Source organism: Thunnus albacares, chromosome 23, assembly GCF_914725855.1.
Source record: "Thunnus albacares chromosome 23, fThuAlb1.1, whole genome shotgun sequence".
NCBI classification, from domain to species: domain Eukaryota; kingdom Metazoa; phylum Chordata; class Actinopteri; order Scombriformes; family Scombridae; genus Thunnus; species Thunnus albacares.
The window spans coordinates 13,324,060-13,339,655 of record NC_058128.1 but is presented as its reverse complement, the minus strand read 5'-3'; the positions used below and the strand labels follow the sequence as shown (position 1 = coordinate 13,339,655).

Sequence of the window (15,596 nt, the reverse complement as noted above, 5' to 3'; positions counted from 1 at the left end):
ATTATAACAGGGCTGATTTTATTTGTTGGCAGTGGATGGCATTAATACTCAATGGAGCCTGAGGTTTATTAATTTGAGGAAAGGTAAGAGTAATTCAAGGGGCTCCAAGCCTGGTGGGTTATGAATAATTCAGCGTTATTAACATATTTTTTGGGAGTTTACACTTAGGACTTCAGAACTGGTTCTTTTCATGTCTTATGCTTATTGCTCATGGACATAAAGGGACCTTTCTAGTCCCAGAACGACTTATCTGTATCCTTTGTTTCTCACTTTTGACAATGAGGGAAAATTTTACACTTCAATATCTGATTTTTTTTTTAGGTATTTCATTCAAAACTTGAGTTTCATTTTAAACCTTTAAATGAATTTGAAAATAAATGTCCTGATCACAACTCATTAGCTGGCTTTACATTAACGAAGCTTTGAGGATGGACATGGATGATTCACATTTGTAAGGACATATTATATAACATTTCTTTTTTTGGATGTAAGTCTGTGCTGGCTGCAGAAATATTGGTATTAAAAAAGTGCCAAGATATATTTTCCCATGCGTGATAAGAAGCTATGCATCACACCAACACGTCAAATGGATTTGCAAAACAGGCAACTGCCTCGGGGTCCCACAGGCATCACAACCCCAGGTTAACTGTGTGTGTTGGTTAATTCTGTTCGTAAATATGGTAAATATGTGCTACTACAGCACAATCCTCTGATTTTGATGGGTCTTGTTTTATTACCTGATCTTGAGCTCCTTGGAGAGAATTATTGTGTCGGGATTTGTATTTACTTGGTGTCTACTGCAAAATTAACTTGTGTTTCCTTACATAACAAAATTACCTGCTGTGTGGGCCCTGCAGCAAATTAATTTTGACATCAAGATAATTATAGGTTACTGCCTAATACACAGAATAAACCAAACCAACAACTTTAACATGTCACTACAGGGTTCCAATAATGTTCCATGTCCTGTCCCAAGCTGGTGGAAATCCGCAGAAATTACGCATTTGTTTATTCTAACTGTTTTGACCAGGATTGTAGCTCCACCTACTGAGAATACCACAACCAATGAGCTCATCCCTGCCTCAGAGGAGTGACCTGTATATCTTAAACTCCAGTCTTGCTTGTTCATTGTACTGAGTCAGCGGCCATGCGCAAATGGATCCAGAGGAGGGCTGTGCTGTGTAGTCTACATAAGATCACTGCCTGCAGGGCTGCACACATAGCCGATTGGAGATCACAGGCAGCAGCTGGAGCCTTGACCTGCATAAATCTTTCACACGCACTGATTTTACGAGGGAAAACATAAATCCACGACAGCCTGACGGGCACCTTGGAGTCTCACCAGCAACCCTCCTCCTCCTCTTCTAATGACTGACCATCTCGGACCACGCATGCAGAGAGCAGCAACGATGCGGCGGCTCTGCTGTTAACTCGCCCCCATCTTTCTGCTTTTTTTTTTGCCGGTTCTATCTTGGAGGAGGCAGAATAAATCAAACATGAAGCTTAAACCAAACCAGACTAGGACATACGATGGCGAGGGCTTCAAGAAACGAGCAGCGTGTCTGTGCTTCAAGAATGAGCGTGAAGAGGAGGTAAGAGATCCCGCCATGCATAACTGGACCATATGAGCAACATAAAGGGGGGTTGCATATGACTTTGTGGCCTAGTCACCCCCCCCGCCCCCCGCCCCCTCTGCACCCAGTCATTCAGCGAGCACAGGGGTGACCGTGAATAAAACAGTCAGTAATCTTTAATCATGTTTTGCTTTTTGGCTTCTCCTATTTCTATCAATGCGACTGTTTTGGTTTGTGTTTCCGCGCTGGTGCTGCTGGTGCGCCTTGGGCCATCCAGTTCAGGCTAGTTTGAGGAGGAAAGAGAAAAAGAGGCTGTTGTCAAGGTAACGTCAGTTAGCAACAAACTACTACCGGCTGTGACTTTCAAAATAAAAACCGCAATTAAAGGGTAACTTCGGTATTTTTCAGTCTGGACTCTCTATTCCATCTTTTTGTGTTTAAGTGACTAATGGTTGTGGCTGACAGTTTTTGAAATTGGTCCAGTATTGAGCAAGAGCACTTTAGCCAGCAGCTGCAAAATGGGCTGCAATCATAGACTATAATAAAATATTGACATTTGTGGACTGCTGTTTTGAAGCCTTGAGTTTATTGATTTGACCGTCGCCATCTTTGCCTTTTGGAGCCAGAAGTGACCATACAGGGACGAGAGGGTGGAGCTGACCCTAGCGCTAGCTGCTAGCTTAGTTAGTACGGTGTGTTTACAGTCTGTGGTTAACTGTGATAATGCTAAGTTTAATGCTAATTTTCGCTAGTGAAAAACCATTTAAACTAAACGTACTTACTGGAAAACTGAACAGCTGACTCATTAGAAGGTCTTTTAGTACAACCAAACACTGAACAAGATGACCATTAGAAAGAACGCAGGTTTAAGGCACTTCGGCATTGACTTCACTTTTGTGACCAAGAGCTACCTGCATGGCTGCAATGTAAATGCTGCTTTTAAATCTCTTCGTAAAACATTCTTTAAAAAAAAAAAAAAAAAGCGTTTATCTCTTTGTGAATTTTATTTTATCTCATTTTATCCATTTACATTTTATAATTGTTTTGTTGTATTTTTATCTTTTTGTGTACTATATTTTATCTCTTAGTGATACACTTTGTAACATTGTTAAGAAAAGTGATTTATAAATATAAACTAAAGCTCTTGTTTTGAAGACGAGCGCGTTGTACTTCCGCATAGCTTCCTGTTAGCTTGTATCTCAGACAGAGGGGGCGAGGCGCTCTGTTGCACGTTTCCTTAAATGTCGGGTTTAACATCGGCTTGTCTTTAGTGAGGAGACAAGAATACAGTCTGTTACTAGTCATCTGTCAAATGCGGCGCCACTTCACCACATTTCTCACCATAAGCATCCATAACCATGTAGCGGTCATTCATGATTATGCTGCATCCCGCCGGCCTTGAGCGACAGCTGCGTAGCAGTTATGTGGATGAGGATTTAAAGGAGCCTTTACCATGTAAATAATGAATATGAGGTGACAGACATATATTGTTGTCGTGTCTTAGACTTTTCTCAGTGATATTCTATATTAGACCCACTTTGGAGGGGATTTGTGTACTTTTCAGAAGTGTTTTCCCACCCCAAACCTAATTAAAAATACAATGATATCAGGATGTTATCATTAGTATCTCAAAGCATTTTCGGATTTTTTTGACACAGGTTTTGGGTTACTTCATTTTACAGTATATGCAAACAAAATGGAAATGAGAAACACAATGTCCCATATCAAAAACTAAATACACACACAAAGACCCTCCTTTTTCTGTGTGCTGACATGCTAAGAAGGGTGATTACATAGTATTATACTTTATTATCCAAAGAAGAGCATTCATTTTTGTAAGTGTCTCCTTCAAGTTAAGAAGTTTTCAGCAGTAGTCTACATTAGGGCTGTCTTGAATGCGTTGAGTGACATGATCTCTCCATTTACAGAAAATCAATTTTTTGGCAAAAACTATATCCAGTCACTTCCAATGTTGTGGATCAGGCAGTCTAGGAAAAACCCTTTTTTGTGTCGCACAATCAAGACTTATCCCTTTTATTGTGGCATATCCTTGCATGTCTAAATTCATCCCCCTCTTTGTGAATGGCATAAACAAACTATTACACAATATACACTAAAAACATCGTCTGGTATCACTAGACTGGCACAAAAAGCTTTCCCTGAGCCCTCCAGTGTTTGGCTGTACAACACACAGATCTTGAAGATTTGCACACACATACACACACAAGCGTATCCGCTCACTTACTCATGTGCAGATGTCATCATGATGCATGAGTTTTAAGTCTAAGGACCATAATGGAGAGCAAAACTTTTTCTGAAAGTCACTATGGCAAGTTCTGAGAAAACTTTTCAGGCCCTGACAGGCTACTCATGCCATCACAGAGATGGCACTTGTTGAAGTATAGAAAAACAATCTGGAACTCTGATTGGCTAACAATAGCTATTGTCTTCCCAAAGAAGCCTGAGAAGTTGGGCTTTGTAATATGAATGCTTTCCTTAAACACATACGTATACACACACAATCAGTTCCTAGACGCAGGAGACCCAGTTGCGGTGAAATAAGAGCTGTACATGCTGCTGGACTGTTTTGTTTTTGAGAGGAAAGGAGAAAGCTGAGCCCTCAGGGTAAGATACTCCATGACTACAATTTCACTCCCAACAGGGGAGACTAGGAACCTGACAGTGCACAGAGAGCTCAACAGGGCACCTGAGTTAAACAGCATGTGAGTATCTTGAGGCCTGTGTGCCAAGAGAGCTGCTTTAATTATTTTTATACAGCCTTAAATCAGTGAAAGGCTGTAGAAACCCAAAATTAAAGAAGTGACGCTAGTGTTTCAGTCTAAAAGATTAAAATCAGTGACAGTGACTCATTTATACGTTTCATTCATTTCGTTAACAAACGAGTGAACTTTGATTCTATATTTACAAGATTTTCTGGGAAGCAGGGTGTGTATCTGATTAATTGCTTCTATGAAATGAATTTCTATCACAACTGTGTCATGTTGCTTCGCAGAAATCAAAATGCAGTTAAAGGGAAAGTGCGTGTACAGCTTTATGGGTATTCTATGTACTGTGAGAGGCATTACTTGTAGTAACTTGACTCCCTCCCGGAGTTCCCCTCAGCTGTACAGAGTTTTAAAGCTTCTTTCAGCTCGTTGTTTTGGTTTCCCGGCCCACAACCCTACTTTTGGTTTTCGTTCAGTCTCACCGCACTCATTAGGGTCGCTTCCAGTTGGTGGAGAACAAAAACAGAACTAAAAGAGGAGTAAAAATTGGAAACACGACTCCAGTTGAATGCTAAGGTTGCTCCATGTCTGCTGGATGAGTAAATAGTTAAATGTTTGGTGACAAGTTTGCTGTATCATCTTTATAACATTCATAACAAATATCTTTATAACACGTTTTTTTCCTGGAGTTGCCCCGAACTGGCTAAAAAGTTAAGTAAAGTTAAAGTAAGTTTAAATTAACTGTTTAATTTTTAACTTCTGAATCCAAACTTTAAATGATGCCATTAAAATCATTTTTTGTTTGTTTCATGATTGAGAAGCAACCTAATGTGTAACACTCAAAGGCCTTTATCGAAGTAAACTATATATAAAGTTATAATGAATTAAATGAACCCAGATAACAGTTTTACATGTAGCAGTAACCTCCATGTTTATCAGATTTAAACCCAGAGGCTAGATATCGAAGGTATTGCAGCAGACTGTAAATAATGTCAAACTGGAAGTGGGAGGGGGAGGTTATCAGTGGGAGAGGAAGCTTCATCATAAAGTCAGAAATGGAGGTGCTCAGTCGCTCTCAGCCTTCACCTCTCCTGCTGTTTGTCTCTGACTTTCCCGCTTTATGACTCCTCTCTTATTTGTTGATACCAGGATAATGCAGCGACTATATTACTGTCTTAGCAATATTGATTCAGCCCCTGTGTGCTTGAGTGTTTTAGACTTACCATCATTCTCTCCTCCCAGCACCCAGCCTGGCTTGGCATTTGTAGGCTACTTTATTTGACAGCGACGGGCATTTCTCATTGGGGAAGAGGAGGAGGTGTTTATGTCCTCCAGAATATTCCTGCCTGCTGTCTCTGTTGAGGCCACGCCAGAGGACTCGCTGTCATCCACTGTGTTTTACTACTGATGGTAGTGCTGATACCTCAAATTCAAGATTGTTCATCAGTTACAAGTTATAGTGATCAGACTGTTCATAGGCTCATGTACTTTTCCATTCTACTACTGATGACATGTAATTTTTGGTTTTCCAGGTGTTGAAGCTTTTTCTTGTGTAGCTTTGCACTGATTTTGGGGAAAAATATAGCGGTCAGCTAACACCAGATGAGTCTGACATCTGTCTGTAGTGTTTTTCATTGCTCAGAGAAGATTTACTTTATGTAGCTATAGAATTTGTCCACCTCCCTCTTCCCGTAGGGGGCCCCTGGGAGACACTGGCAGTAGCAAAACAGTGAAATGTCACCGGGAAACACTGCAGTGTTCCCTCTGGGGTTTCTCCTTCACCCTGCCCCTCTTTCCAAATATAAGTGGTGTTTTCTGTGCTCAAAGTTCAGCTGTCAGCTGACCGTTGACCTATATATCATGACAGTGTGAGTTATTTTGTTTTTATCGTCATGCTTTCAACTGTAGTCGGGCACTTCAGTTGAAAGCTTAGTCTTGTTAACAATTGAATTAAAGGGAAATTGAGTCTTTTGTAAGTTAAAAGAAAAGGCTAGAAAGAAAAAAGTCTCTGTATAAATTAGGTGTCAGTCTACTAAGTTATCATGGAATTACATTGCTGAACTGGATTGGCGAGGTTTCTTACACATGCATAGATGCTTGCCAGCTTGATTTTACCTGTGATGATAACGTCTTGTATTGTCCTTTAGCAAGACTCAAAAGGCAGCACCAAACCCCTGCTGCTCCCTCTTATGAAATGTAGCTGTAGTCATGTGAGACAGACGTGAAGAATCAAATTTCTAATTATATACAGTTTGTAATATGTCGATTCAGTGCTCTACATTCCTAAATTCATTAAAACAAAACTAAATGTAGCCTGTGCTGTATTCTGTGGATAGACAAAATAAAGAGTTCCTTTCGGAGCAGCAACCAAACGATAAAAATGGAACAACCAGAGCAGAAATCTGCTTTGTCCTCGCTGCTCCGGAAGCTTTGTAGCTTTTGTTTTGTATACATCCCACACTGTCGGCTTAGGACACGTTGACACCAGCGATCTCCCTTTAAGCCTCGCTGGCTGCAGCTCGACACACAGACGCACAAAAAATCAGACAGTGAGGGCAGGGGGGGTGGGAGCGCTGTGAAATCTCTTAACACACCCCTAACACAAAGAAAGAAAGAATGAATATTTTATTATGTCAGAGCACAGACACTGCCCGTCCCGCAGAGGAACACACGGCACAAAAGTAGCCAATATGAAAACAGACTTCTGGCAGAACTCCATTTCATATTTTGTGTGTTTTAGTTCACCTTGTTTGGAAAGGCCATGCTGTTCTCAAGAAGGTTACGATGTTAAACTTTACACATTTTTTATAGTTTGCACTCTACTGAGAAGACGTCATGCTCTGCAATAGCAGCGCTTGAGCTATAAGTGTAAATGTCAGTTCCTTTAACGCACGTCACTTACTGGACACCATGTAGGACGTACACCTGCTGTATAGAATAAACACCTGTCGTGGATTCCTCTGGAACCTTTTCATCTCCAGGAAATGTTTACTGAGCATGCACGTACTTAATCCACATCAACGTGCGACATTCGCAGAGTATAGCTGCACACATGCAACCCCCCTCCCTCCTCCTGCTGCCTCTCTAACCTACATGTATAGTAGTATCAGCTGGGAATAAGCAGGTGGTTGAGTTTGGTGAGTGTGGCACGTGAGGAAAGCGGCAGCAGATAACGCTCACTGTCAAGGCCCCTCGGGCATGTGCCATCCAATCGGTTTGGCCCTCGGAAGGAGCCTCAGAGGGCCTCCTGATACCAGCGACCACAATCCCATTAGAGAACGTAAGGGAAGCTATGCGAAAGCTGAGTTAGGATTAACTGACAGACTGACTTTTCTGGCAGATTAGTGGTGATCAGATGGGTGGCGGAGGTGGATGTTACCATCTGTTGCACAAGCTGCTTTACAACCGTTTCTCTGTTTAATGCATGTATATTTACATTCACTGCTTGTTGTGTATTATAGAATAATTCTTGAACGTACAAAAGCTGTGAAAGAGATCGTAAGCCATGACCTCAGTAGTGTAACGGATATGTGGAGAAAATATATTTGAATCACAAGTAAATGAATCACCAAAGAGTCTTATTTCATTGGCTTTCCTTGTATTGGTTGTTGATATGATGATGACGTGTGTCCTGTCACAGACTGTGTGTTTTTTAAGATGATTGAATATTTCCACGCACATGTTTACAGCAGGTGTGCTTGTCTGTTGTGGTTGCTATATGGATACTGCCAGAAACGGCAGACACAGACACATCTGATCTGCACGTATCAGTGCACACTGCAACTGTAGTGTAATTCGAGCCTCATAGGCCGCTCAGGGGAGCACTGACAGAATTTGAGTCGTTCATGCTTGGTTTACATGCATTGTTTTGCCGGGGTCAAGTTGTGTCGGAGAGGCTTCAACATTGGCTTTGATTGAACGTCATCACCAGACTGGAAAAAAACCTAAAAGTGTTATTTGCTAAGTAGACAAATACTTGAAGCATTTGAGAAGAAAATATATAGAAGAACACAAATGCATACATAAATCCATAAAGTATGGTATTAAAAAATTGGTTTGGCCACTGAAAAAAATTATTAAGTCACCAAGTTGATGTTGAATATTCAGCTCGGTGCCAAAAAATGTGCCTGCAAAGTTCCTTGTCAAAACTAAACTAGATAAGTGAGTGGAAATATGAGAATATATGAGCTGTGTCTCCAAGGGACACACATAGACACAAACCCTCATTGAGCAGTAAAACAAAAGGATTGATTGTCCTACATTTCCTGAATTTGTGCTTTCTTTGACAGGTCCTGCTGGTCAGCAGCAGTCGGCACCCGGACCAGTGGATTGTCCCTGGTGGAGGGATGGAGCCGGAAGAGGAGCCGTGTGGCGCTGCGGTGCGAGAAGTGTTTGAGGAGGTGAATAAATATAAGAATTTATTTTGTTTTGTCAACCTTATCTTGATTCGAAAGTGAAGTTATTCTGCAATCATAATCACAAAGTCTCAAGCACATTTCCAACTTAACCTGCATCCAAACACCACCTGTCCATTGTATAACAGGGATCCAAAGCACCAAGAACTTCAATTACTGCATCTACCTGTGTTCAAACTGCAGGATTTTCTGCATGTTGAAACAATTTTCTGTCATAGTTTTGACAAAGAACCTTTTTTTTTTTTTTTTTTTTAAAAAAAAGGGTAGTGCCATATATCTTTGAAATATTTTATATTTGAAGAAAAGAGGACAAAAACAGCAGGAGCATAGTATTGTTGTCATGTTGAAAAAACTGTAATCCACACTACACATTTTAGGCGGTGTGGTGATATTTGTATACATGGTAGCAGAGGGAGAAAGTCTGGTGGCTGAGGACATTACACTTGTGATGTTTTGGATCTGTCACATCTTGTCATCCTTTAAGTTAAACATGACCCTTTCCAGCCTTATCAGTTGTCCATTTCCAAGCAGAACTGGAGTTGCGTGGTTGCAACCAGCTGCCAGCAGTACGGTATGCATGCCAAGGGCAAAATTTTTAAAGGGCCACGGTGTCAGTAGCTGGTTGACTGAGGAGTCTGGTGGTATTCCAGAGGTCCCGCTAGTTGAGAACCTTGTGTTCTCAGCCATGTCAGCGGTCTAAACTTGGCTCCTCGCTAGATTCCAGTGCACTCGCAGGCCCCCACAGGCCAGTCCGCTGGATACATCAGTGGGACAGGGTGACACTTGTGAAGTATGCCGAGCAGGGGACTGGGAAAAGGGGGAAAGGGGGAAAAGACAGATGTCATGTCTTGACAGTCATTTGATTCCGATGAAGCACATCTAAGTTAATAAAACAACTGTTAAGTGTTATGAAAAGGACATAATTACTCTTTCAGGATTCAAGCCAAGTCTGGTTTTCCAGCCAAAACGACAGTACAAATGATTGATAATGATGCCTATTAGAATTACTTTAAGTTCAAATAACGTTCTTCCTAAAGATGTTATATCATCTCAAACACCACAAGGTTCCATATAGAAATCAGTCAACACCTTTAACAGAAACAACAATTATAGTTTGACAGTTTAAAAGAGTTTCCTGGATAAGCTACAAGTCCACAGAAAACAAAAATGAACTTGATTTAAAAAAAAAAAAGTTCAGTGACTTACTCTGTAGTTTAATTTTGAACCTTTTGTGTTTGGGTAATTGTCAGGCATTTCTATATCAGAAAAAAATCTGGTGAGTCATTGTTTTGACACAGAATATAGTCTGTGGTTTGAAAACCGCTTTTCTATTGTTTTCACCCTCTATTTGTCTTTGCGATTTTATGTGAGACCACAGCTGCTCAAATGACAATGCAAAAAGAATTCTGCTCCTCTTGTACTGAAGAAATTGTGATTAAAAAAAAAAAACAAATTCTGTTTCTTTTTATTCCTCAGGCCGGTGTGAAGGGCAAGCTAGGACGTCTGCTTGGTGTGTTTGAGGTGAGCTTTTTTTGGCTTCATGATACTTAGGAAGTGTATTATACATATGTATTACAAAGTGCACATATAAGGGTATAAAATACATAAATAACCATATATATTGTTATTTAGTAACCTAGCAGCATGTAATATATCTTGTGTTGACAAGAGCATTGTAGCCTAATGCATATCAGCACTCCTGCAGCTAAAAATCAGAATAACTCTGATTGTGTGCACACAACATTAACAACAAAGACATCTTTGCTTGTGTTTGTGGTTTTGTATCATCATCAAATATTCAAGTGCCTTTTTTTTTTTCGGTCCCCATAGCAAAACCAAGACCGGAAGCACCGGACGTATGTTTATGTGTTGACTGTCACCGAAACGCTGGAGGCCTGGGAAGACTCCGTCAACATAGGTACTTGCTCTACTGGGCAGTAGTTCACCTCTTACAATGCACTGTCTTTTTATTTATGTGGAGGCCATATGGGCATTGGGGTGTGTAGTGCAAACACGTGCCTATAAATCTGGTCCGCTGATCTTAGCTGCAGCAGGTCTTGGCTGCAGTATATTACAGGTGTCAGTAGCCTGGATGCCAGTATCCAGCCTTACATATGTTATGTGGTCAGTAGAAAGCAGCTGTTTTCTGTAATCTACCTGTTAAAGTATGTACCAGAGCCTGCTGAATTAGCTCCTTTCTTGTTTTCAAATTTACAATGAAAGCTTAAAGTGTTTTTCTGTATGTGTGCACATTTGTAAGTAAATATGTCTTGTTTTCATGTGCATACTCATGCATTTATTATTAGTGTGTGGTAGAGATGCAGTATCTACCCTCCCTTGTTTTAAGTGATTGTATTTACCAGACAAATCAATTAGATGAGGATGATATTTAAATACACACTGCCTCTTGTGGCCACACATTATACTTCCTGATTTAAGGTATTACAGTGAACTACTGCTTTATTTGACAGGTCCCTTAATTCTATACTAATTTCCTGGAATAGATGTATAGATGTCTGTGAAGATTCTCAGTCTTTTAGGTCATGGTTATTTATTAAGGAGGGTTGAATTGAGGGCAACTGAACTTAGTTTTAGATACTTGAAGACCTTCACCTCCTATCCTGAAGAACGTGGTACAAGTATAAGAAAAATAGGTAAAAAAAAAAGGTTAAGTTAGTTGAGTTGTAGATTCATGTGTTTTTTTCCCCCAATAATTCCCTAAAAGTAGTTGCTGTGTAACTGTTCATTCTTAGGACATTTCTTTGAAAGGGTTATATAATTTAGCAGTATATAAGAAGTAATCTAACATGCCAATACTAATTCAAACAAAGTATTTTCTGCCAGTTCAAGAACTGTTAAGAGTCTAATTTATTCCAAATTTTTGCAAATTAACAACTAGAAACCCAAATATAATGAGTGGGTACTTGGTAACTAAATCAGCAGTTTTTTCTTATAATTTGTACCAAATTGCACCACTGTCTCCTGTAAAATGTCCTAGAAATGAACCGTTAAATACCTGCAATTTCTAGGAAATTGTTATAAAAAGAAAGGACCTGTAAAACAAAGCATTAAAATGACTTCCTTGAGCTCCCTGGTAACCAAATGGTTGCAGCACATTCCACATAACTGCAACGTCACTTGTTTGACTCCTGCTTGGGACCATTATTGCATGTCATAGTCAAAGCCATCTCTCTCCCCTTGTTTCCTGTCTGCTTCTCCACTATCAGCTCTCCATTAAAGGCAAAAAATGCCCCAAAACATATCTTTAAAAAACAGCTTACTATCACAGTTAAAAAAGTAACATGTTACACTGATTAAAGCTTATGATTTCCTTGATCTTTAGTGCATATATATACCAGAAGAAATAGCATGCACACAATGTTGGAAGCACCAGTGGAGAAGGAACATTTCTTATAATAACACAAAATTCATATAATTGTATATTATGACTTTCTAATAGCATTATATTTGTGCATATGAGGAAAGCCTGATATTAAAAGCTTCCTTTAACTCTTACATTGTTCTTTGTCTCCCTCTGCAGGCCGTAAGCGGGAGTGGTTCACCGTGGACGAGGCCATTAAAGTACTGCAGAGCCACAAACCCGTCCACGCAGAGTACCTGCGGAGACTCCAGCTCAGCTGCTCCCCTACCAACGGAAACTCCATCCTCCCGAGCCCACCAGCAAACGACAACTACCCCCACTACAGCGCTACCGCCACCTCGCCCTCAACGGGCAGCGTGTTGGGCCCCTCCTGCAGATAGGACTGCACCTAAACCCTCCTGTCCTGTCCTTTCCAGCTGCAAACATGGGCAGTACTGAAAGTCTGTACAGTCTTGCATGAATCTATGACTTTTCGGGGTTGCGGCTCCAATGTATGTATAATTTCTAGTCTTAGCTGCAGGACAGACCAAAGCCATTGCCGGGACTGTGTTAAAGACTCATGTGACTGTCACATCTCGGACAGAAAAAACTGTGGATATGGCTTACTCAAGAACACTTTTGATTTGCTGGCAAACACCAGACTGATGAGCCGGAGTTTGGGAGGAGGAGGAAGCTGCTGACTGCTGGCACGAATGACACATGTGAGACCTGGTGAAGGAATGCCTTACAGAAACTTATACTTGTATGAATGTTGTATTTGGGTCATTTTATTTCACTAACGGTTATTTTTATTTTCTTTTAGCAGAATGGATATGCTTTCTAGTCAATAAGGGGTAATTGACCCCAAAGCACGTCCATGATGGGGGAATGTTTGTTTTCTAAACTTAATGATGTCTCAGTCATCAACGCATGATGATAACAGCAGATATCACATATGACTACATGGATCTAACATAAAAAAAGACACCACAGCACTGATTTGTTTGATTTTAATGTAAAGCAGAGTTTTCTTTACACCATGATACCATTAATTATTAACACAACAAATGATTAATGACCTTTTGAATTGGCTTAAAATGATATATCCACCTATTTAACATCTTATTTAAACAAAAAAAGTATGGTGGCATTAAAATAAGTGACAGTAATACACTTTACATTAATAATAAGTTTTATTTATAATACAGAACAAAATGAAATGAAAGTTGTGGCCTTTCTAGGGTCAAAAGGTCTTACAGGAACCCGTATCAGCTGTCGGTGAGTTGCTACCTCAGAAAACTGAAGACTGGATGAGTCACGATGCTGTTTGATATCCTTTGACACAACACTACGGTGTTTATAGTTAAACTTTAGCCAAAGTGTCCGAGTCACGAGTCAGCTAACCTTGACTGATCCAACAAACTTGTCTGTTTAAAGCCACATACCTTACATCGATGCTTACTGTTTCCCATTTATACAAAGTAAAAGTGTTTAACGGGGCAGACTTGGGTATAATGTGCTGCCTTGAACCATAGTTGTGGGTCAGTTCAGTTTGTTTCAACTCTGTTAATTACAAAAAAAATGAATGTGGGTTTTCTTCAAAATATTTACGCAGCAGTTTTTTTTCTTCTCTCACTGGGACTCCTCATGTTACAACTATGCACTCATGCTGCTGAAGGCAATTTGGCTAAAACTGTCCACCAAATGACATGATTGCAATGTACATGACATTTTTTTTTTCTTCAGTCATCTACAGTGGAATTATTTGTCTCCCAGGAGGCTTTGAAGAGTCGCTGATCTCAGTTTGTTTCTCAGATTGAGAATCTATCAGGAAAAAGTCTTTATTGGTTCAAAAATAAAAAGTAATGCCGTTTTAATATAAATATTACTTTCTGTTTGATTTTCATCACTGCTGAAACAAAATATAGAATATGAAGACAGAAATCCATACATAAATGGCTCATATTAGCAGTTAACATGTCAGATTCAACCATCACTCAAAACACCCGCTCAGCCCTGTGTTGACCGCTGAATGACGACTAGTGAACACGCAGAGATTTGTAAATAGCTTTGAAGAGAAATATTGAAAAATGTGTTTTTAACCTGAATGAACCTGTACATTTTCTCGTAATATTTTATATATTTTTTAACAATGTACAAATGGCAGAGAAAAAAAAAAAAACATGTAGAAGACCCCCCCCCCCCCACTGAGTATGTATTTGTATCGATGACAACGTGCCACAGGTTTAGGATGTGAAGACTAGTTTGGTTTGTGTCTCAGTATGAAATGTTGAGGGTGGAATTAATGCGTTCGAAACATGATTTGAAGAGTTTAATAAGACATGTAGTCTTACTGACAGCACAGACAGGATAGTAGGTAATCTAAAACTTAAGGTTGACAAAGAATTCACAGACTGGATTTTAAATTTTTAGAGAAATGGGCAGAAAATGTAATGCTTTTTTAAAACACTATATATATATATATATATATATATATATATATATATATATATATATATATATATATAGTGAGAGAGAGAGCATTTTGCTAATTAACCTGTGTTTGTTATGGCCAACCAGGCACATTAAACGACTATCAAGGAGTATACATATAAATGAGGAAATTGGTGTTTCTAAAATAAAGACATGTAATGTTTTGAGGTTCCTTGAAAGGACTGTAAGGATCAGATGAATGTCTTGGAGAGAAAATTTGCTTTAAGTTGTCATAAACTGACAGACAAATGTTCATTCATTCTGTTTTAAAGAAGTAAAAACCTCCTTTATCATTTCCCATGCCACACAAACATATATCATGCTTTAAAATCTTGCTTTCCTGTAATGCCATAATTACAAAGTCTGATAACTCTGGAGTATCATGAGCTCTGATACAGTGATTCAGCCACGCCTTGTTTGACGGGTTAAATGAGGACACCTCAGACCTCTTAATGTATGTATGAAAATGTATTTAAAGTGGGGTTGATGAAAGTGAAATATGACTTGTGCCAAATTAAAAAATGTGTTGGTGTTCAGGCAGAAACATTCTTGATGATACAGTTAATGTTATTTCAGAATATAGTCATTAATAATGTGAAAAAATGTGTGTTTTAGAGATTTACTACATCCTCCATTGTTGAAATTATCACTAATGAACCTCAGGCACTTTTAACCTCATACTGTTTTTAAAATCCACTCCACAGTCATACAACTGAGCATATAAGACTATCTCAGACTGCAGTCCAAATCAACATAAATTTAACTTAAACCCATTAATATTGACATTTTGTCTCCATGTCCCCCTGAAACACCTTCTTCCTCCGTGTAAGAATCCCTCAAATTAAATATACATGTTCAAATACAGCCTCTAAATGACTGTTATGTGGATTTAGACAGCTTGAATGTTTGCTGAACACATTGTAAAATCACAAAGATGTGTCGTGTGGCGCATTTTAATCAAAGTGAACTAAGTTTTGTCACCATTTTGTCATATGCACAGTGAAGTTTAAAGTCAAAGTGACTGTAA

General features: G+C 39.4%; 1 protein-coding gene across 1 annotated transcript; it reads left to right on the top strand.

The window, feature by feature from the left end:
* Positions 1–1,126: 1,126 nt before the first annotated feature.
* On the top strand, positions 1,127–14,262 carry nudt4b (nudix (nucleoside diphosphate linked moiety X)-type motif 4b). The gene is made up of 5 exons (XM_044343017.1): positions 1,127–1,592; positions 8,590–8,700; positions 10,192–10,236; positions 10,546–10,633; positions 12,257–14,262. The coding sequence occupies exons 1-5, from the start codon at positions 1,497–1,499 to the stop codon at positions 12,475–12,477; spliced, it is 561 nt and encodes a 186-aa protein (XP_044198952.1). The 5' UTR covers positions 1,127–1,496; the 3' UTR covers positions 12,478–14,262.
* The last annotated feature ends 1,334 nt before the right edge of the window (positions 14,263–15,596 follow it).

Coding starts and splice junctions, on each gene's coding strand:
- nudt4b (XM_044343017.1), top strand. CDS start 1,497: ATGAAGCTTAAACCAAACCAGACTAGGACATACGATGGCGAGGGCTTC. Junction 1,593..8,589: donor AGAATGAGCGTGAAGAGGAG/GTAAGAGATCCC, acceptor TTTCTTTGACAG/GTCCTGCTGGTCAGCAGCAG. Junction 10,634..12,256: donor GGAAGACTCCGTCAACATAG/GTACTTGCTCTA, acceptor CTCCCTCTGCAG/GCCGTAAGCGGGAGTGGTTC.